At 43.7% G+C, this 23,402-nt stretch overlaps 2 protein-coding genes across 5 annotated transcripts; one reads left to right on the top strand and one right to left on the bottom strand.

Moving 5' to 3' along the window:
• Positions 1–785: 785 nt before the first annotated feature.
• LOC110088396 (DNA-directed RNA polymerases I and III subunit RPAC2) lies at positions 786–6,250 on the bottom strand. Its single transcript, XM_020810638.3, has 5 exons — positions 5,884–6,250; positions 4,431–4,528; positions 3,777–3,853; positions 2,674–2,756; positions 786–979 (listed from the first exon to the last, which is right to left on the bottom strand). Exons 1-5 carry the CDS (start codon positions 5,929–5,931, stop codon positions 932–934), a joined length of 354 nt encoding a protein of 117 aa, XP_020666297.3. The 5' UTR covers positions 5,932–6,250; the 3' UTR covers positions 786–931.
• Positions 6,251–6,390: 140 nt separating this feature from the next.
• Positions 6,391–23,010, top strand: VAMP7 (vesicle associated membrane protein 7). 4 transcript variants are annotated; one of them, XM_072981339.2, is made up of 8 exons: positions 6,391–6,473; positions 13,102–13,260; positions 14,473–14,530; positions 16,151–16,288; positions 19,052–19,142; positions 19,629–19,696; positions 20,486–20,578; positions 21,238–23,010. In XM_072981339.2, the coding sequence occupies exons 2-8, from the start codon at positions 13,115–13,117 to the stop codon at positions 21,304–21,306; spliced, it is 663 nt and encodes a 220-aa protein (XP_072837440.1). In that variant the 5' UTR covers positions 6,391–6,473; positions 13,102–13,114; the 3' UTR covers positions 21,307–23,010. The 4 variants fall into 4 exon arrangements, with proteins under 4 accessions (XP_072837440.1, XP_072837435.1, XP_072837436.1 ...); XM_072981334.2 differs by having other exon boundaries at positions 6,404–6,545; XM_072981335.2 differs by having other exon boundaries at positions 6,409–6,549.
• The last annotated feature ends 392 nt before the right edge of the window (positions 23,011–23,402 follow it).

Here is a 23,402-nt window from a genome sequence, read left to right as displayed (position 1 = left end):
GTGAATGCAGCTAGGCCTAACCTGGATTTTCTGTGTGCAAATATATTCACTGTTATTGTACTTAAAAGTAAAAATAAATACACAATACACTACATAGTAACAATTAAGCTATAACAGTAACATTAACTGAATTAAACATTTAACACTTTAAAAACAAACCTATTAAACAAAAAACGCCAAGAATTCAGAGACTCAGTTATGTTCATTAAAAGCCCCACTGTAGACCATGCTATTTTAGGGATGACAACCTTTCTGTCTGGTTCACAATTGTTTACAATGACTCTTAGCCAGTCTCCCAGGTGGGTGTCTTTCTTCGCTCTTACCTGGATATGCCAAGTATTGAACTTGGATCCTTATGCACCTAGAACAGGTGCAAAGCATCCCCTCCAGAGAAGCAATTTGTAGGGCCTTGTGCATCGCTTTTTATGGCAAGTTGCAACTGTCAGAAAGCTACGCTCCTCTCCCATCCATGTCCACTTTTAACACAACAAAGTTTTGAAAGATGGACTGTCCTGTTAGAAGCACTAAACTGCGATCATGCTTTGGATTTATTAAACATCCTGCTTTGCACTTATTAAATATTTTGGATAGCGCTCCATTGATATCATCTCTGGGGTAAGAAAATAAAAATGAAATCAAAACATTTCAAACCTGGTTTGCAAACACACTTATTTTACAGTTAAATAGAGAAAGTATATTTTTCGACCATCAAACAGCAATTCTCAGCACTCCCAGGGCAGTGGGAGGGGAAATAATTCTGAAATGCACTGAGAAGGAATACAGAATGATGATTCAGTCATCTGGCGTTTATTAGAAAAGTTCCACAAAATCTGTTAAAAATAATAATAACAAAACCTTTCCCCAAAAGTCACATTCCAAAACCAGCCATGTGATATGAACAAGGATGTCCATCATGTCGGTGCCCTGAGGGTTACTCCATATTCACATCCTCCTGGCCCTTGTAGTCTTCTATGCTGGCCTACAACAGAACAAAGAAAGATCCTGCGTGAGGGATTCCATGGCCACAGAACCAGGAAGTTAAAAGGACACTCAAAGATCATTTTGTCCAGCCCTGCCCACACAACTACAGAATCCTTCGGAGGAGATGGCTCATGCTTTCAAGACAACATATTTCCACCACCAATGGATCCAGCAACCCCTCTCAGCTGGTGGTCTCCAGATGTGTTGTGACAACAAGTCCCATCATGCCAGCCAGTATGGGGGACACCGGGTGAAGGAAGGCAGAAGTACAGAATGAACTCATGTGTTGGCGATCGGTGGGGAGAAGAAAAAAGAAGCTCCGTCCATTTTCTTTTTCACATTTACAGGGTGTCATTAGCAGTTTCCACATGTGGTCTTCTATTATATGTATTTACTTTTAACGATACATCACCCATTTCTTTGAATGCAACTAATACATAATAATGCTAACTGCATGCCATCAACGTCCATTCTGACTCATGGTGACCCTTTTCAGGGTTTCCTAGGTAGGTACCCGTGACAAACTTAGAGGCGTGAAAAGCCAGAACACATGAGAACACACAGCCTCTTTGTTTTCTCCTCAAACTGTAGTACTAAGGTGGTTGTGGGTTTTTCGGGCTCTTTGGCCGTGTTCTGAAGGTTGTTCTTCCTGACGTTTCGCCAGTCTCTGTGGCCGGCCTCTTCAGAGGACTGGAGTAGGAACTCCGACAGAGCATGGACAGAGTTCCTACTCCAGTCCTCTGAAGAGGCCGGCCACAGAGAGTGGCGCAACGTTAGGAAGAGCAACCTTCAGAACACAGCCAAAGAGCCCGAAAAACCCACAACAACCATTAGATCCCAGCCGTGAAAGGCTTCACAAATATATTGTAGTACTAAGATTCATCAGTTTTAAACTAAGGTTCCTCTGAGGTCATCTAACCCAACTCCACTCAGTGGCGCAAATCATAGCCTCCCATCAGATGGCTGATTGGCCTTGGCTTAGATAAAAGAACCCTGGAACTGCAGAAACTGGAAGGGACCCTGTGAGACCATCAAGTCCAGCCCCTGCCAAGGAGGCCCGGGGGGAATTGAACTCCCAACCACGTGGCTCTGTTACCAAAGCTCTAAACCACTGAGCTAATACATCTCCACTAGAGACAGGCATGCATTAAAAAAAAGAATCCCCACGTTCATTCAAAAATCGCTAATTCATCGATTTTGTATTCATACTACTATTCTGTCTGTTCCCCATTTTCAGTTGGCAAGCCTGATTTTTTTAAAAACAGACCAATCAACCACATCCTACCCATACTACACTTAAACCCTCCACTGTTTTCCAGTGCTTATTTTCCATTCATACAACAGCCAATAACAGGGAAACTAACAACTTATTAACAATTCCTCATTTTCATCTACAAATAAAGTTCTCCTTAGTTCCTTTTGCCCCCACCATATTTTAGTGGTTCAATATACAACTGAATTCTGATTTTTTATTGCACTGTTAAAAATGTATTTGAACATGCAGCCAAAAACTGTGTCCTTGCCAAGTCCACTGAATTATTTTCTTCCTCTCTGTTGGAGCAAAAGAGACCAAGCAGCCTTTCAAAGATTTCCAAGCACGTAAATTTTCCCCCCTTTCATCTTCTCCAAGCAAAAGTACTCCTCTCCTTATATGAATCATTCCTAACCCTAAGGGAGAGGGTACAGACTTACCTCAAAGGTGTTCAGCACATGTTGGCACACGCCCATAAGTTCCTCCAACCCTTTCTGGAAGGTCTCAACAGCAGGAACACCTCCTACACGGAAGATAAATATTTCTGGATCAAGCAGAACTGTGAGGATTCAAAACCTTCTTGCCCATCAATACTTCCCCCTATGCCCAAGTGATGCATGATCAAGGACTATCAGAGAAAGAGAGAGAGAGAGAGAGAGAGATGTCGGCAAGAACTCCTCAGAATTCCTCCTTCCCCCACAATCATACACGTTGCATCATTATCTCCTTTCTTTCTTGTAAATGAGCACCTTGGAAAACTCACTAATCTACCAAACAATTTTAATTATGCTAGAAAGGGGAGAGTAAGTTGTAGATCATGGTGGAGAGGGCTTTCCTTTCTCTGCAGCAGGCACAAAAAACAAATAGGATAGAAAGATCCATACCTCCTCCATCATCCTGCTCACTCACTTCATGGAATTCTCAATCACCTATAGCGACTGGTTGTGTTAAATACAGGGTTGCAGTACCTGCCCAGCACTTTCAAATATTCAAATAGAAGGGAATTCTAGGTATAGAATACACGTCTGAGTATTCTCTACCTAGAAAACTCTGGAAAAGGTCATCATAAGTCAGAATTAACTTGACAGCACACAATTATTATATTTCAAATATTCAAAGCACTTTGCATGCATTATGTAGCAGCAATGGTTATAACAATCCTGTTAATGTAAGTCAGCATTATCGCTGCCCGCACTGCACGTGGGAAAGGGAGAAGAAGTGAGGCAGGCAGGCAGGCAGAGAGAGAGGGAGAGAGAGAGAGGCGCTTGCCTAAGGTCACTTAATTTACAACAGAGGAGGTATTTATCCTGGAAATGCCCTGATCCAAAGCTCAGCCCCTTCACTGCTACATTTGGGGAAAAGAATCCTTGCTTTAAGATAGAAGGCAACCATCCCCACCTGCTAATGGGACAGAGAGAACTCTGAAATTACAGAACCCGCCTCTCTCCATCTTACATCTCAGTCAGGACAATGCCTCTTGCAAAAAGAAAGAGCCAGCAGGCCCACTCTGTGGACCCTCCAGGACCCAAGATGGATACATCACCTTTCGTCTGGACACGGAAGTTGATTTTGCTTTCAGAAGGATGGGTGATGCTGTAACCACAGAATTCCACTTCAGGACTGCAGAGAAACAAGAAAAAAAGGATCACGGCGGTGGAGAGAAGGACCTCCAAGGATACCTATACTCGTTATGCTAGCTTAATGCTCCCTTAACATCCATGCCTCTATTTTACGGGATCCTGGGATTCTTAGTTTGAGGCAAGACTTAGAATTTTTCATCATCCATCTAGAAGATCCAAGGATTCCTCAGCTTGGAGACATCCCAGTTAAAGTAATATCAAAGGGGTATTCCTGCGTGCCGTGTAGATAAGAGTCTTGAAGGAAACACTGTCAGGAGGTGGTGCTCACGGGAGCTTTGAAGTCCTCTCTATATTTTGAATCCCTTCTGTGAAATCAAGGGGAGGCCCCTTCTTTGTTTCATGACAAACGTGGATATGAAATCAGGGAGAACCATTTTGCTGAATTCTGGCCTGCTTTTGTCTTAAAAAGAAAGGCAATTCTAACACTAGGTCAGGACTAATAGCCTGTTGCAAAAAAAGCCGATGCACGCCTTCCCAGCTGACTCTGGGTGGGCTCTATGTTGCACGCCTGTACTCACAAGGGTTGCAAGGTTGGTCACATCAGGGACTGCACTTACTCTTTCATGATCATGTACCGCAGGGAGTTGCCGAGAGTGTGATCCTCATTATGGAGCACGAATGTGACACAGCTCTTATCTGACCCTTCAGCTCTCACCTGTTGGGAAAGCAAGGGGGCAGGAGGTAACAAAAATAAAAGATAACATCAGCGACCGGAAGAGCTTAAAGGAGGCAAATGCCTATTTCAGTTCCAGAAACTACAGTGCGTTGAGTACTAAACCTGAGGTCTGCAAACCATTACTGTTTTTGGGTTATGACTCCCAGAATCCCACATGGGTGCATGTTAACTAAAGAATTCCAGAAGCCGTAGTGCATCCAATTAAATACCCATGCTCCAGCCTGCGTTCCCACTGGTGAGGTTCAGGCTACCGTCCCCAGGAAGGAGTCTGTTTGCAGCTATGTTTTTTTCCTGTTGGGGGTATGTGGCTACGGAAGCCCCTGAGCCAGGCTTGGGCAAATCTGTATTTCTGCAGATGCTGTTGTTTGGCTCCCGATTCTCAGAAGCCTTCGCTGGTGAAGGTCGAGGAAGCGGAGAGATGTCAACTGAGTGGATGACCTCCTGCCACTCAACATTATTCTACTCAGTATTTTAATTACAGTGGCACCTCGCTAGACAGTTACCCCGCATGACAGTTTTTTCGCTAGACATTGACTTTTTGCGATCGCTATAGCGATCCGTAAAACAGTGATTCCTATGGGGGAATTTCGCTGGACAATGTTTGGTCCCTGCTTCGCAAACTGATTTTTGCTAGACAACGATTTTGACAGCTCCCTCTGCGCTCACAAAACGGGTGTTTTCGGGATCTAAGCTTCGCAAGACAGCGATTTAAACAGCTGACTGGCGGTTCGCAAAGCGGCTTTCCTATGGCCGATCTTCGCTAGACAACAACGATTCTTCCCCATTGGAATGCATTAAACAGGTTTCAATGCATTCCAATGGGGAAATGCTTTTTGCTAGACGATGATTTCGCTAAACAGCGATTTCAGTGGAATGGATTATCATCGTCTAGCAAGGCACCACTGTATTTCATTCCCTCTCCAAAACAAAAAACAAAAAAACCCTCCCCAGATTGGTTTATACAAAATTCTGAGTCCAAACTGACTGATCCCCGTTGTCAGGAGGGTGGGAGAGAAGCAAGAGCTGAGATTTAGCCATGGACGTTTAAGCAGAAAAGCCAGCAGGCATTATGCAGCCTTCTCAACCAGAACCTGGAGCTGCTTTTCAGAGGGATTACGCTATCACGGAGGACGCAGTATAACTAATATGATTAAATCTATAAAAGGCAGGGTGGATTTTAAAACTTCTTAAATATCAAATTGGTTTAAAATCACGATGACAACTGAAAATTGATTTAAAAAAAAAAAGCTTTATCGAGTGGACTTCAGCCTGTCCTTAAAAAAAGGCACAAAGCAGGAGCCCTGGTCAAAAGAGAGGAAGGGGGGGGGTCTCACCATCTGCAGCACCCGCGGCTTCTTCCTCTCCTCCTCTTCATCGCCCATCCTTCCAGCCGGCAGGCACGCTGGCCGCGAAGATGAACGCCAGGAGTCAGAACTCAGGGACTGACCCCGTCAGGCACCCGTAGGCGCCCCTCGCGAAGCCTCATGGGAGCCGTAGTCTTTCGCGGCACCCTTAAGAACCCGGGCGTTCCGAGACTTCCAGCCCAAACCGAGCAGGTGTGAAGGAAGCAGCGGGGTAACGGCCTACTCAGGGCAGGAACGGCGGCTTCCCCTCGCCTAAGGAAAAGGAAGAAACCTTCGGCAGCCTCGAGGGTGCTAGAAAAGTCAAGCTGAGCAGCCCTATTTCCCCCCCTTTACACCAGCTTTCAACCCGAACTTCCGGTTCGTAGTTCAACGTAAGACTCCAATTCCCGAAGGGCAGCGCGGGAGGCATTTCCGGTTTCTCTCTTTTTTTTTTTTCCCTCGCGGCTTGTCGTCCTCCTTCGGTCGCTTTGGCGACGGGACTCCATTTCCCGGAGGCCTTTGCGGGCCGCCTGCGAAAGCTCACGCGCTGTTGGCTTCTCCTGCGAGGCGACGCGGCTGAGGTAAAAGAGGTGGGGGAAGGAGAGCCGGGCAGGAGACGCGGGGTTCGTCCGGGCCTGGGCCCCACCAACCAGGTAGGTAGGTGGACGGGCGAGTCTCTGGGGACGGGCGGTGGGTCTGAAGCGCTGGTTTCCATGACAGCGTCAGCTGGGGCGGGGTGTGTGTGTGGGGGGGGGAGGGAAGAGGAGGTTTTCTCCTCACCTTTCAAGGGCTGGCTGTTGCCCCTGAGGTAACGGTGGGGGTGGGGAAGGGTCCTCTTCTGAAGGGAACAATGGCCCCGGACAAGGCTTCATCTCCCTCCTCGGCAACGGCCCCTGGCAGGGAGGGAGGGGACGCTCACGGAGCCCTTCTTTCTCTCCCCCTTTCCCCCCCTCCCGGTCACTCCTTTGTAGAGAAGGGGCTCCCTATTGGGCTTATAACCTCGAAACGGCAGAGCTGGAAGGGACCCTGTGGATCCCAGGATCCAGCCCCTGTCCGGGAGGCCCACCAGAGACCTCAGCCGCCGAGCTACCCCCCCCCCCCCAGCATGTCTTCCCTTCCTCCTTTTCCAGAGGATGCTTTCCTCATAGTCTTGGCCATCAAAGCAGAACTCTTATACTGTACCGACCCGGATGGGGCTTTCCAGGGATTTTTAAAGGAGTGGTTTTAGCACTTCCACCAGCCCTAGAAGTCTTTGTGGCTTAATAAGGATTTGAACCCAGGTCTCTTTGTGTCCTTGTGGTGGTTCTGTTTCCTCAAGTTGCCTCTGACTCCTTGCAACCCTATGAAGAAGCGATCTCCAAAAAATGCCCTGCCTTCAGAAGCCCTGCTCAGCTCTTGAAGACTCAAGGCTGTTCGTTGATTTTTTTTTTAAGGGGGCCAATGCATCTCATATTGGGTCTTCCTCTTTTCCTTCTCCTTTTTTTTTGCCTTTCCCAGCACTGTTGTCTTTTCCAGAGAATCCTGCTTTCTCAGAATGGGCCCAAAGGAGGACAAGCCTCAGTTTGCACAACTTTGCCTCCAGAAATAGGTCAGACTTGATTTGCTCCAGCACCCACTTGCTCAGCTGGCAAAGCTCTCCTCCAGCACCATATTTGAGAGGAATCCTTCTCTGCCCTCCCCCTTCAGCTTTCTTCACTGTCCAATTTTCACACCCGTACAGGGTGATCAAGAATACAAGACTATGGATCATCTTAGTATCTAGTGACACATCCTTACACTTGGTGATCTTCTCTAGTTCCTTCATCACTGCCCTTCCTAGTCTCAGTCTTTTGATTTTTTTGGCTGCAGTCTCCTGGGCCCATAACTTTACCCACTCCACCATACTGTGTTTCCCTCCTTTTTTCTGATTGCACAGTAGACAGAAACATGTTCAGTAGGTCAGAGTTTCTGGTTCTCCCTCGGGGTGGTGGTGATTTAGATCAGTGGTTCTTAACCTTTGTTACTCGGATGCTTTTGAACTGCAACTCCCAGAAACCCCAGTCAGGACAGCTGGTGGTGAAGGCTTCTGGGAGTTGCAGTCCAAAACTCCTGAGTAACCCAAGGTTAAGAACCAGTGATTTAGATGTTGCCTGTAACAGGTCTGATTTAGATGTTGCCTGTAACAGGGCTGTAACAGGTCCTTCCTTGCCTCTCTTTTTCCCCCACCTCACCCCCACTGAGCTTGTAGTAGTTGACATAAGACAGTCGGGGTGTGGCAAAAGCAGAGACTTCTCAGGCTAAGAAGTGTGGAGGAAGGTGAAAGCAAAGGAAGGATAAACAGAGAGAATGTGTAAATATTCATTTACTTTCATCTGTGCTCTGCCCTTTGATCAAATAATCCGAAGAGTAAGAGATAATCGTACGTTTTTATATCTGGTACTTTACAACCCTAAGAATCTTCTTGCCTCCACTTCATGGTATTGGGGAATCACTAACAAGGGGAGAAAAATCTCAGCCTCAGAAAGTTTGCAGTCTAGAGGGGGTTGAGTTGGGGATAAAATTAGTGAAAGGATAGATAGGAAGAATACATGTCCAGTTGGTGCGTGTGAGCAAGAAATCCGTGAAAGCTCATGCCAAATAAAGCTTGTGCTGTTGTGTCCAGTCTAGTTATAGGTAACCTAAGGCTCACCTGCACTAGAGGATGTTGATTAAATGATTGTACTGAAGGCTTTATACAAAAAGGATTTGAAGGGAGCGTGAGTGAGTGCAAGATACAAAAAAAGGAAGGACTTCCCTGAGAGGACACAGATTGTGGAGTGTGGCCGGTGCAGTCCAACACGTCTGGTGAGGGAGATAATTAAGGAATTCTCACTTGAACATGTTTCATCAACTGAATGTCTCCTTGTTACAAGGCTATATAGTTGTCCAGAAGGGAATGTGGTCAAAATGTGCTGTGTAAAATTAGTTTTACATAAGGTAGTAAGTCCAGCTGAAATTTCAGGTCAAGGTTCTGAAGTCCAATACAAAATATACAGCAGGAATGGGAAAAAGCCTGTCATGCTTTCTCTAGTGTTTGAGGTGCCTGTTTGAAACTACAGTTCAGTAGTTCATTCTAGTGCTCTGGAGGCCTTGGAGCAACAGGAAAACATGGATGTGGTGTTCATACAATTTCTTTTCTTTTTTTGGATGGGGGGAGTAATTGACATCATTTTAATGGACATCATTTAAATTTGCAGTTTTGCGATTCATATCAGAGGTAGTACCCACAAGTTTGCACTTGTGCAGCTAAACAGCACATTGGATCACAGTTGTCCTACTACACTGTGGAAATAACTTTTTTGTCCATGTTGAATTAATATTAAATAAGTAGATTTTCTGAGGGGGGGCAATAATTGAAACAAGCAATGTTAGCCAGAGTAATAATAAATAAGCTTTTCAGGGGGAAAAGAAATAACTGTACTAGGCGACTCATGGAACGTGGTGGCACTGCAGGTTAAACAGCAAAGCCTCTGGGCTGCAAGGTCGAAAGATCAGCAGTTTGAATCCATGCAACGGAGTGAGCTCCCGTCACTTGTCCCAGCTCCTGCCAACCTAGCAGTTCGAAAGCATCTAAAAATGAGAGTAGATAAATAGGTACCACCACAGTGGGAAAGTAATGCCATTCCATGTCTAGGCGCGCTGGCCACGTGACCATGGAAACTGTCTACGGACAAATGCTGGCTCCATGGCTTGGAAACGGGGATGTGCACCACCCCCTAGAGTCAGACATGACTGGACTAAATGTCAAGGGGAATCTTTACCTTAGTGGAGTCGTATTTAACATTTTCCTTTTAATGAACTGTGATGATAGAATTGCAATTAATTTTTCTTTCTTATGGGGCTTTAGGCAGGGGGCAGGGCTTTGTACAAATTACTGTAGCATGCAACATGCATAATAGTGAAAAGGAGATAGCTCCATTGAGCAACTGTGGCTTTTGCTTATTCTATATGTAAGCTGGAGAAGACTTTCCAGATAAGTCCTTTGAACCATGAGACTAGAAGCCAACATTGTGACTTCTGGGCACACTTGAACATCAAAAGCTTTCCATTCAAATTTTAGAGAGTTGGAAGGGAAAATTAAGGCTCATATTTTGCACATCTGTAACTAACACTACAGAAGATGCGCCATGTAAAGAGTAGGGGTGTGCCATTCATTTCTGGACTTCCCAGTCCAAGAATTCTCCAAACATTCCCCAGGCAAAATTGTGGAAGTTCTTGCGCACGGGCTCACACCTATGAATGTCTGCATTTCACTCATCTTCAAGGCTGTCCCAGGGCTGTTTCCTGTACAAAAAGGAAACTGTCCCAGTGCTTTCTGAGAGGCCTAGATCTTTATGGGATGTATAATGTTGCTGCCCTTTAGAGTTTAATCAGGATACCCCCTGACAATTGCACCTTCCACAAAGACCTAGGTCTCCTAGGAAGCACTGGGGTGGTTCCCTTTTATGCAGGAAGTAGCCCTAAGACAGTCTGGAAGATAGGGTCCAGTGAAATTTTGGTCTCTTTAGGTGTGTGCCTGTGGGCAGGACTCCTAGAAATGTGCTTGGGGAACTCTTGGAGAATTCTGGAATCTGGAGTCCCCAAAAACCCAAGTGGTTTGCCCCCAAAGAAGAGTAGTAGGGTAGTAGTTTTTTTTTTCCAGCACCAAATTCCAAAAAGATCTTTGCAGATTTCTAGTCTTGATTCAGGTTAATCAGCCTATACATTTCATCCCATTTGAATCAACCATTTTTTGTTGCTAGATAAAGAATGAGCATTCAGTCAGGGTGTCAAGCAGGCTGACAATAGGTAGCATAACTGAAGGCTGATATAGAAATCAAGTGTTTGATTTTCTGTTGTGTACCTCTAGCACCAGCTGCAAAGTCACACATTCACTTTCAGTGAAGAATCTTGGTTCATATTCATCCAAGCGCTTCCTTGTGGAAATTATGAAGAACAAGATGAGGGCATGTATTTGGAAACAATGTGGAGGGTAGTTGAGATGAGCAGTTTAATTTCATCAGCCTCTGTAGATAAGTAGGAAGGAAATGCACAGTGCTTACCCAATATGTCACTAATCAGCAAAGGGGAATAGACTGCAGAGAAATTTCAAGGTTTCTAAAGAAGATGACAGCCTGATCTAATCTAGGTACATGTATCTTGCTATGAATAATAAGCTTGGTTGCTAGCTACCTGGCATTTTCTATGGGAAGTTAGCTGCGCTTTAAGTCACTCTCTTTTCCCACTTCTCATTGCTCAGTGAAGGGACTTATTTTTCCTGGACATTGATCTAAGAATCTTTACAGAAAGCCAGTTAAGAGATATTAATTCTCAGGAGCCAAGATTCATTGAGAAACTTTGTTTCCTGCTAGGTAGTAATGCGATTTTCAAATAATGTAGTAGCCAAAGGGACAGACTGTATGGATATTTATTTGGGGGGAAAATGTAGATCACTCAGGTCTATGACTGGCTTATCATTTTAGCTTTGCTTGCACTGTCAGATGTTTAGCCTTCTAAGCATCTTGAGTGATCAGGTGATGCATTAGAGTAAATCATGTGCTATGTCTCTGTTCTAGAAATGGTCTGGTAGTTTGTTTGCGTCATACAGAGAGTGTGTATTGTTAGATATGCTGCAGTGTTGCTGCTTCACTTTCATTCTTGCCACTGGAGGCAAAATAGTACATTGGCTGCACACGGTGCTAGTTTAGAGACGTACTGTATATGTAGTAAGCTTATACTACATTCGAAGCAGTACTTTGTGGATTGTAGCCCACAGCTACTTGATGCCAGAAATTAGACTTGTGAGGAGGGATCTGACTAAAAGGCAGGGTAAATTAAGCCCTAGACATGTAAATCGAACATCCTTATTTAGTTAATGTGTACTAATGTTGTAGTTACCTGAAAGTGGGAAATGAGTTGTATCTGTGCCTTACTTTTGACACACATAACTTTAGACATCTGCACCATTAAGCTTGTGGAGAAAGAAGATGCAACAAGAGGTACTTTAAGAGAAAAATCAAGGCAAACAGGGTGTAGGCTGGAGATCTGTTTCCTTCATGGCCATGCCAGTCCACACTACCATTTTTCCTGTACCAGCAGACAAAGCCGAGCTTACAAAATAATAACCCAGTCCAGTTGTCCAGTTACAGAATATGTAAAATATCAAAGGAAGCCAGAACTTGTCTACTGGAGTTACTCCAGAATAGGGAGGGAACGTGCTTCATTGAACTAGTGAGATATAGTGGATGGGGTGACAAACTCTAGAGGTCTGGGTTCAACTGCTCAGCTGTGGAAACTCACTGGAGGCAGTATCTGTAAAACCACTCCATTAAGTATCTCACATATATTGAAAACCCTAGTCGGTTGCAACTTGATAGCACTTAACAACATAAAGATTGTTCAATGGGAAAACACATGTTTTGCATGCAGAATAAGGATCAGATGGAAAGAAAAGTCTCTACTGGATAGCAGTGCACAGAGCAGATTAAATTTATTCTAATTTCCTTGTGGGAAACAGGAACTCTTGTTTGATACTGATAGAAATAAATTGATAACCTATAGCTGTGTAGTCCTTCCATGTGGAGCATGGCAACAGTTACCTGTGAATGGACTTATTAAAACGCCAGGACAGGAGTTTGGTTGTCCAGCTTGCAATAGAATAAGAAATGGTCACAAATCTGTGACCCCTTGAATCACCTGAAGTAGGTAGATGAGCTTTTGCTAAGAATGCTAAAGCTCTTTAGTTACATTCAATAATGACTGCTGTGAAGGTCAGTAGTATCAAATCAGATCAAGCTGATTTCCTTTCACTGGCACTTGCTCCTTGGATGAAGCTGGCTTGAAATGTCTTCCCATCTTCTCCTGCCTTCAGGGTATTTTGCCTTCTGTTTCTCCATTCCTTTTGTCACGGAAAAGATCATTATTCAAGAATGTTCAGCTCTTTGGATGTCTTGTGATCGGGATAGCAGAAAGCTGAGCTGAAGGGGAGGAAAAATGAGCCATTGCATGTTGCTTATCTAAAATGTGAACTTTTGCCAGTTATTGTGTAAAATAGGCAATGCTTTTGCATGTGAAAAGGGGCAGGCATCATTTATGGAACTGTGGCATGGTTCTCTTATGACACACACAAATGGTTATGGGACAATGGCAGAGGTGTGGTTTGCTATAGTCTGATGGGTGAATCCTTTATTTCTGTGTCTCTTGTCCTTGCAGCCGCTCCACAGCCATGGCTATCCTGTTTGCAGTGGTAGCCAGGGGCTCCACAATTCTGGCGAAACATGCATGGTGTGGAGGGAACTTCCTGGAAGTGACAGAGCAAATCTTAGCCAAGATACCATCTGAGAACAACAAGCTTACTTATTCACATGGAAAGTGAGTACTGCTGGGGAGAAAGGGGATGGTAGGGTGCAGATCTGCTGCTTGCAAATGAGGAAACTAAATGAAAGCAGTCCTGTGGTATGAGGTTGTAAAAAGGGATGGGATGTTTGAAGTGATATGCAGATGAGGTCTTAATGACTTCCACTAGCTTCTTACTTGCTTTGCTCATGATGCCCACCTAAAACAACAGGCTAGACCAGGCCTTTCTTCATTAGAATGAGATTGTAGTAGTTGAGGAAAGATGTCAGGAAGGATGCACTTCCTGAGGATAGTTTAGCAATGGAGCAAGGCACCAGGGTTCTTTTAAACCTACATGTTATTGAGACCATTCCCCATAAATCATTAGGCCCAGAAGCCATTAAGCAAGGAGAGATCAAAATGAATGCTTTCGGTTGGGAATGGATAAAAGCTTGCATTTTAGTAAGTAATTTCAAATACATAAGTGAATATGTACTGCCCACACATTTTTCACAAGACAGTAGAGGACTAGAATTGGCTTCAGCCCATTAGCATCTCACAGGTTTTACTGGTTTGCAGGCTATCTCTTTGCTAACTAAGACCACTGAAGTAAATAGTAAAGGCCAGCCAAATCTGAGTGGTTGTGAAGCCAATGAGTTTCTGAATGGAGGGCATTAATTTCTTAAAGTGAGTAGGTATGATAACAGACTTCTCTAAGATATGGGTATGATGATACCTTTATTAGACCTATTAGACAGGCAACTTCAGTATGTCACAAACTGAAGCTGCCTGTCAACTCCTACAGGAGTCTTATTCAGGCTGGATGTTGCAGAGATGCAAGTGGTGCAGAAGAAACATAAAAGTTCCAAAATTTATGCCCAGAGGTACAGGTCAGGTTCCTTTGTTTAAAACAAGTTACAAAGAGGGTGATAAATCAGCTCAGGAGTGGCAGGTTCTCCACACTTTGTGCAAAATGAAAAAATGTCATGATTTGAACCTGTTCTTGGCGGAATTGTTCCTGTACAATTGCTTCACCATCTCATGTAAGAAGTGGAGGTCTAATGAAACATGGTTCCGGGCAGAACAGTGATTTCTTTATGGAAGAACAGACTGGAAATGTGTGCTTGATGCATGTGCGCTTGATGCATCACAAAGGCTTTTTAGCACAGTATAGCCTGGAGGCTATTGGGTCAAATCACTGCCTCTGTTGTCTTTAAAATACTGTGCTGGTGTCCTGTCTTCCTCTAGTTACCTGTTCCACTACATCTGCCAGGACCGGATTATATACCTGTGCATCACTGATGATGTAAGTATGTAGGACAATCCTGTGATATGGCTTCCATAAGTACATACTTGTGCTATTTATCGGTGGCTGCTCCAAAGAGAGTGACATTGGGAATATGCTGCCTGTCACCAATATGTAGAGTCAGATCTAGGCCCTATGTTTAAGGTTTTTAAAGTATCCATACTTCTTGTTTATTGCATTTATTATTGCATTTTGTTTTTTTCTCTAGGACACTCAGGGCATCACACATTGCTCTCCACCTCCCCAGTTTTTTCCTCACAATGATTCTGAGAAATGGTAAAAGGCAGACTGATTAGCCCAGATCACATGGTAACTTTCATATCTGAGTGGGGTCTTGAACCTAGAGTTCCCAAATCCTAATCCAGAGCTCTAAGGATTATAATACTTTGGCTATATTTAAAAGTTATTTCTGCTCTTTGTTAGTGCACACAGCTCTCCCTCCTTCACTCTATATAGCTGTTCCCCCTAAAAACTTTGGGATTTGTGTGTGTTCTAAGCAAGGTACATAATTTCCAGGAAAGTAGCTGTATTTCTGTTTTGCCAAATAATAAGAGTGTTTTAAAATTTTTAACATGGCGTAATTTTTTTCCTGGACATTAGTCTGCTTTATGAGAAGGGTAGAGTAAGGTTTCAGTAGGCAGGCATCGCTATAAAAACAGGAGGAGGAATGTTACTCCTTGGTGTAAAGTTGTTCCCTGTGTTTGTGTCAAAAATCTATCTGCCTGACATCACGCATCTGAAAAAGCAGGCAAAAATCTGCAAGTCTTTGCCAAAGAACGCTTGTTAGTCTTTCAAGTTCTGTAAGACTCAGTTGTTTTAGGGTGTTTGATGTGACTACTGGGAGGATTTAACGTTTTGTTTTCTGTGCTGTGCTGTCAATGGTTTTAATATATTCCTGGCAGAACTCAGATGTATCATACTGAGGATTTCTGTTCATTATCTCCTGTTGCTGGCATCCTCAGGAGGTGCCTGCTGTATGTTGAATGGTGTGGATAACGGAGGGGTTTCTATAGTTTCTCAAGACTGAAGGATGCCTAATCTAATAGGTGGATAACAGAGGGGTTTCCCTGGGTGTGATTACTGGACTATTTGTTTAATGGTTTGTTTACAAAGATACTATTCATCATTCGCAAGGAACATTCTGGGTTTCTTATTTCGTTAGACAAATGGTTGGGTTTTTTGATTTATTTGTTTTGCCCCACTTGGTTTATACTTTCCAGCACAAAACCTGCAGGTGCTCTGAGGCAGGTGGCAAGAAAGGGCCAGTGTAATCACCAAATTGAATGATCTGTCACCAGAATTGTAAATTGATTGCAAATTGAAATGGCATTTGCAGTGTGACCCTCTATATTTGGGTATCTGGAGTGGATTACAGGGTAGGGTATCAATAGCTGGCCTGGCTTCTCATAGCACAAGATTTCATTTGCTGGATCATGGGACAAGTCCACTGTCACGTTTTCAGCAATAGCCAACCAGCAGGTGTCTGTCCTCAGCCCAGATCCTCTTAAGATGCATTTCCTGGAGGCTCTGTTTTAGCTTTCATGACTGATAGCTGTTATGCATTTATCTGAAATGAATGCATTGTTCTGAAGATTTATAATGTTATTTATTACTTAATAGGACTTTGAACGTTCCAGAGCTTTCACATTCCTCAACGAAATCAAGAAGCGATTTCAAACCACCTACGGTTCTCGTGCACAAACAGCCCTACCGTATGCTATGAATAGCGAGTTTTCCAGTGTCCTTGCTGCGCAGCTGGTGAGTTCCAGAGCAGAATGCTGCATGTAGTTTCAGAGGCCTTATCCACACTACTTTTGATTAGTAAAGGAGTTTCAGTTTTTTCAAACCCCAAAAGTTTGCTTACTAGTTTCTATTCTAGTTTCTATAAAATATCTACTGAATTCAGAAGTAATCTGTGTGTTGGTAAGTGAGGGCACATCCAGACAGGGGGAACTGGAGCAGTCTGGTTCACACTTAAAAGGTTCTTATATTTAGTGCGATCTATTTTATCTCACTTGAGCAATCCTTCTGCTCACACTGCTTTATGTTTCTTCTCCCATGAGAAGGGTCCAGGCAGGTTTTTGGATCAGTCTAATTTGTCCTCCTTTTGATGACACCCCCCTTCCCTGCCTTTTCTCATGGCCATCATTTAGCAGGCTTAGGCAACTTTCCATTTTGAATGAAGTGACACAGTGCAACAGCAAATGCATCTATTTAGCATGGTGCATATAATACTGCCACTGTATCTCATTTATCTAGAATAGTGCTGCAGCAATAGGAAAATACACATATTTTTTAAATGGCAGAGTAGATGAAAAGGGGGGGGGCAGGTTCTCCATTGGCCCTCTCAATATCACAACCCACCAAATCACTGGGTCATTATCTTAGATAGCATCACCCGCAGCTCTTTTATGGTGCAGATTAATCAGCATGGGCTACAGAATTAGCTAATTAGGAGTGCTCCAAATCGTGCCAAAAAAACCCACTGTAGCCCCATTGCTGTGCCAGAAAGGACAGAACAGCTTTAAAATGGGCAGGCTGGATTGCTCTAGGTCAAAACACATGTGGATGCTGTAAACCAAACAGCGCCAAAAGCAATAGTAAGCTATTCTGCCAGTGCAGACATGCCCCAAGATTCTTGCACCGACTGTATCCTTTCAAGCAGCTTATATAACAAGTCATTAAACCAAGAAATACTCATTAAGCCAACAAAATTTGCAAAACCATCAGTTAATCAAAACTAGCACTAAAAGGAATCAAGAAGACTAAAATAAGAACAGCCCTGTGCACCGAAATGTGTAGTGATGATAAAGTACTGGAAGCGACTGAGCTCACAAGATGGTCTTGGAAAGTATGCAGATTCATACTGGGAAGGGTGTGATGTTTTCAGTGTTGTCATGCGAACCCTTTCCAGTAATTACAATTAATATTTTAAGGTCTACTGAAGAACAGACTATCTCCCAGTACCATCTGAAAGTAACAGTCCCCAGATGTGGCACATAGAAAACTGTCTGCAGCATTGTTTTTGCATTTCCTGAAATTTTGAAGCAGTCTTCAAGGGCAGCCCTATATAGAATATGCTTCCATTAATGTGATCTAGCTGAAATATAGGGTATATTGACTAGACTGTAATTTTTAGGTATGAGCACAACCAGAACGCCATCCAAGGCTGAGATAAAGCCCTCCTGGCTTCAGCAATCAGTTAGAGATCTCCCACATGACAAACTTTATAATTTGAGGGTAGTGCAACCGCCATTAGATATAGGGCAGCTCCCTGTCATTTGGGACTTCCTGCCCAAGAGCATTTCTCACCTGGAGAAATGCAACAGACCGATTTTTCTCTTTGTTGCTAATTCTGAGCAAATTTGGATTTGTCCAGGCACGCACAGCATTTTCTTCCAAAGGTTAGGCAGGAGTTCGTGCCTTTGGATCCCACCTTTGGGGAGAAAGGCAGGATAATAAATAAAGTACATAGTAGAGGAAAGTGGCAGAAAAGCAACTGCTTCATATCATGAAAGCATAGAGGGAGTGAAGTGGCTCATAGCATGTATATGTAAATCTCACTACAGTACATTCTTGTGTTCCTCTATGTTCATGTTGTGCTTATTTTAGGATAATTTTAGTACATGTTTATGTTTGTTTTTAAATTGCTAATTTCAGATCTACGGGGTTTAAATTGGTAATAAAAGAGAAGTAGGGAGGTGTGAGGGTTTCTCAGAAACCTACAGGGGGGCATGATGTTAAAATCTTAGGGAGATAGTCTGTCCTAGATTATCCCTCTAGGGCAGGTTGGATGTACTTTCCTCTTTACTAATGAGAAGCAGGCTTATAGGCATTGCATGTCAAGAAATACTTTGTCCCAGTGGCTTACATGTGTATTTTGGCAGGTACTTTGTATAGCAGGCCCAAAACTTAAGTCATTTCTCCATCGATGAAAGTAGAAGATATGTTTTCTTTCTTCTGAAAGCAGCCTTCTGATTCTAAATTGTCATAAACCTGTATAGTTTTACTTATATGGTTCCAGTTTTATATACTGTATCTTCTCTGTAAAGACCTATGACCAAAATAAACAGTTTTCTTTCTGGCACACAAACTTCAGAATTATGGGCCAAATAAATTCCAGTTAGTTTGTAGAGCAGGCATGGGGTGCTTCAGCCCTCCAAATGGTTTAACCTACAACTCTCACCAGTGTTAGCTAACAGAGCTAATGGTAAAAAAAAACCTGTGAGAACTGGAGCACAAAACATCTGGAGAGGCAAAGTTACCCCAGCCTTGTGAAAAAGAGACAGATATGAGTACCAGGAGGAGCAAGGAGGTACATTGGTACAGTATGGAGGGAAGAGGAGAATTATTCAGAAAGCAGAAACCGCTGAAGTGAGATTGGAAAGAAAAAATCTGTGTACAGTTCCCTGGGCACAGTCTCTTTGTAGGGTGACTTTCTTAGATTTTTGTAGAAATATTTTGTGCTTCATTAAAGAAGCATTACATACTCCTCTGTCTTCTTTTCCTCCTGCCCTGCAGAAATACCATTCAGAGAATAAAGGGCCTGACCAGGTGGCAGAGACGCAGGCCCAGGTGGATGAACTCAAAGGGATCATGGTCCGTAACATAGGTACTGTATTGGCAAAGGTGCAGTGAGCCTCTGTAACTCTTATATGCATGAGAATGACTGCCTGAGGATGATCCAACTGGGTCTAACTGAGATGAGGGTCTTTTTTTTTTCTGCACCAGCACAAATGCATTTCTGCCTGGACTTCATGGTGGGGTGGGAGCAGGGGGGGGAAATAGCTCTTTTGTGGGCCTGTGTCATTGTGTTTGGCTTATGTGCCAGAAGGCTGGATGGAACAAAATTGAAACACTGGTTCTGTTTTATACTCTTGCCTTCTCCTGGATTAGTGTGGAGACTGTCCCCAAGCTACTGGCCTTTCTATGCATATCTAAACAGCTCATGCTCTGCTGAATCATGCATCTTGTTAAACTCAGGAGACACCCGGCCCAGAGATCTCATGGGTACTGTACATATTGTCAGCTTGTTTTGTCAATAGCAGCAGTGGAATTGCTTTCCCACTGATTTTCACTGACTCTCTCTTCATCCCAGACCTTGTGGCCCAAAGAGGAGAGAAGCTGGAGTTGCTGATAGACAAAACTGAAAATCTTGTGGATTCGGTAAGTTTTGGAAGTGGGGCAAGGAAACAGTTCATAGAGCTGGTTATGAGTTATCATTGGGTCCAACCAAGCCAAAAGACTCTACTCTCTCCTACAAGCCTTACTGAGCATTGAGATCTACTGAAGAAAGCGTTTCACAGTCCCACAGTCTTCAGTTGCCTGTTTGGCTGAATTCACTAGGGAATATCTTAACATATATATAGAACTGAAAGGAAAGAGCTTCAAGCCCTCAAGTAGTTGCCATATCTTCATCTTCAACATGTGTTTTGAAAGAAATAACAGGGTGATGTGCAAATTAGGTGATGCCTTTTTTGATGTAGCCAGTCTTTGAAACTTGAGATGCATTTTTTTCACGCCACATGGAACATCTTCCAACCTTCTGTGTCATCTTTGTTCAGAACAGCAAAATATGTTTCTTTGTTAAATCAATTCACCGTTGAATCTTTTCTAGATGAAAAGGCCTGTAGGCCAAGTGTAAATGAGAAATACACACATAAAACTGATCCAAATTAATGAAATAGATGTATCTTGAGCATCTTTGGAGCTCTCAGAAGGCCCCCAACAGAGATGAATGAAGCATATCTTCAGATCTCATTGTTTTCTGTCCAGCTTGTCCTGTCCAGCATCCCTCCAGGTGCTGTGATATTCTTCATCTTCTGAAAACAAGACTGGGGCAGTTGGTGATGGTGCACTCTGGGAAATCCAAAATATTACATATACAGGTCATGATCGTTGGTAAAAGGCCACTGTAGATTACTTGATACTAGTTCTCCTGTGTTCTTCCCATAGTCTGTCACTTTCAAAACAACCAGCAGGAACCTAGCTAGAGCGATGTGCATGAAGAACCTCAAGCTCACCATTATAATTGCCATAGTATCAATTGTAAGTTGCTGTATTCATCTGGCCTGCAAGGGACTGGGGGTGGGGGTGGCTCTACACGTATGGTTTCATCTAGAGGTGGCGGGGGGGGATGTCCATAACTACTCAGCAAGGTTGAGTTTCTGTCTAGGAGGCCAAGGCACCCATGAAGTCTCCTTGAGTTTTATTCTATTCTGCTGCCATTCTCTATCCTGGAAACATCATAACTGGGAGGAATAGCCTTGTAGAATTTTGAATGTTCTGGGTACGATTATGCTTCCAGTGCCTTGAACGTTTTGGCTAGCAATGATACTGATGACGTGTCACCTGTTCAGGTTAAACAACTATCCCAAAAGCAAGAGGGGGAATTTGGAGCAGTCTTTGTTGAAAAATACAGTGGTACTATATGCTCTAAAGCAGGAGTCCCCAACCCCCGGTCCGTGGCCTGGCCCTGGTCTGTGGCCTTCCCAGGACCAGGCTGTGGAAACAAATCTCTTTGGCCCCCCCCCATGCGCATAGATGCACACATGCCCCCCCACACCCCACCCACCCACCCACTAAACCAGTTCGTGGAGGCAAAAAGGTTGGGGGCCACTGCTCTAAAGAATACATGGCACTTTCTTCATAGTCACAAATAGGGTGTTCGGGGAAGTCACTGAAATGACTATGTCTTCTCTACACAGGTCATAATTTACATCATTGTGTCAGCGGCTTGTGGGGGGCTTTCGTGGCCAAGTTGTGTACATAAGTAGCTGTCAGAACCGGTCGACCACACACCTGCAAGAAGAACCCTCATAAAACAAACTCTGACTTCCTTACTCTTCATCCTTCCAGGACACTTCAGTGTTTTTGCCTTATCACCCCAAAATATATTGGGTGGCATCCCGAACTACAACCTCCAGGCAGCCGAGTTACTTTTAAAAAACTTACTTGAAGGTAGTTTTGTCTTTTAACTGTCGAGCTGTCCAAGAAAGGAAGGCGTTGATAGTGGGAGGGTCTAAACATATTTCTGTATTATCATGCTTTGCACTTTACTGTCCTGATGCCCTGCTGGAGAGGGTGGGGAGAGCTGGCAGTACATCCTTCAGCCCTTGCATATGGACTGCTGAACGCCCTTGGGTTCCTGTTTGTGTGTCCTGGCCCAGGTACACATGACCAGCTCTTCCCATAATTTCTTTTCCAGCAGTGCCTTTCCTAAACTCATGTCCTTGGTAAGATCCTCCTGTGGTTCTTCTCTTGTAGAGCATCTTGGTGAGCTCTGCTTTGTGACTTGGGTGACTGGCAATTATGTAATGTTTTGATGTTCTCCTAATGTTTCTGCTCATTGTAGTTTGTTTTGAGAGTCTTTTCCTCTTGCCTGGTCTGGAATGGTTTTCACCCTGTAATAGCTGTGGTGCTCTGCCAACACCGGCAGAGGGAGTAAGGGAGACCTAACCAGCTGCTCTAGCAGCACACCCTTGCATTAAGCCGGAGCCATGGCACAGCACACAAGACTGGCAGTTGTCGCGATGATTCTGAATATGGTGCAATTATGGTTCCTAACCTGCAAGGCATAACATTAGACATAAGGGTGGATAAAACACTGGGGGAATCTTAAGCTGGTGATTTTGGGAGGTGGGGGGGGAGTATTTAAGGCTCACTTAAAATGTGAAATACAGGAAGCTGTCCCTAAAATAGTTAGGTTCTACCATTCATTGCATGCACACCTCCAGAATGATTCTGAAATACAGGTTGACACGAGACAGTGCCTTCCAAAAAAATTGTGCATGCTGCAGTAACTGCAAGTGCTTTTTGGCAGCACTTGTCTGGAGACTTGCATTTTATTTAAAGGGGTTGTTGCCTCAGGTGACAGTGTACAAGAAGAGAAGGAATTTTCCATGTAACTTTCAGGGATGCCCCTGTGAGGATTGCAATGTGAGCTGGCGTCTTAAGTCTATGATCTTTTTGTTTTGGAAGAGGTTAAGGCTTTGTCTTGGACTGTGAGTGAGCAAATTTTATGGGAAATGTGCTAGCCACACTGCGGCTGTCAGTACTGATAGGAAGGCACTTGATCTCCCCCATGCTGCTCTTTTACTGTGTAGTTCTTTTGCCACTAATTCCTGCAGCCCCAGCAGGTTATTTGCAACATATAGACCAAGGCGGGTCCTTTTGCACACCCTCCACGACGCAGCAGAGTTTGGAACCTCCTGAGGTGCAGTGGCTGCCAAGGTCTGATTCAGGCTGTTGCTCAAAAGGGCTCTTCTCTCATGTTTTCTCCCCTCTGATCAAACATCTTCCCAGGCACAAGTCAATGTTTAATTGTGCATGTTTTAGGACCTCTTAGTAAATGTTGGGTTTTCTATTGTTTTGATTGCCCTTATGTAAACATAAAAGAAATTGCTTCCTGTTTTAAAAATGCACTGATGCATAACTGTAAAATAAAATTAATCTGTTTGAATAAAGTTATTGTAATTCCATGTATTATGGAATTTGGTATAAGCCATTGGGTGATGATAGTTAAGGTCATCTATGCTGAGCTATCCCACTGTTGTGTATCCGTGTTCTACAAAGGGGTTCACTTTCACTTCACACAAGGGACTAAATCCATAAACTCAGAAGTCCACTCCTTTGACTCCATACTCTTCCTTCAAACCAATTAGGCTTTTAAAAAGCAAGCTTAATCCTTCCATGTTCGGATGGAAAAAGTGAGTCAGTTTTTCTTAAGTGATGTCCAGTGCCCTTTGTACTTTCTCAGAAATGAGTATAATCACAAGCTCCAGTTGTCTGGGGTGTTGTTGTTTAAGCAAAGGGAGGCTGTTCGTTCATGATTGTATTAGCTTTTATTTCCACCCACTATAGGATGACATTG

The sequence above is a fragment of the Pogona vitticeps genome, chromosome 11 (assembly GCF_051106095.1).
Source record: "Pogona vitticeps strain Pit_001003342236 chromosome 11, PviZW2.1, whole genome shotgun sequence".
NCBI lineage: Eukaryota > Metazoa > Chordata > Lepidosauria > Squamata > Agamidae > Pogona > Pogona vitticeps.
Note: the sequence above shows the minus strand (reverse complement) of the source record. Positions and strands in the feature narration are given on the sequence as shown.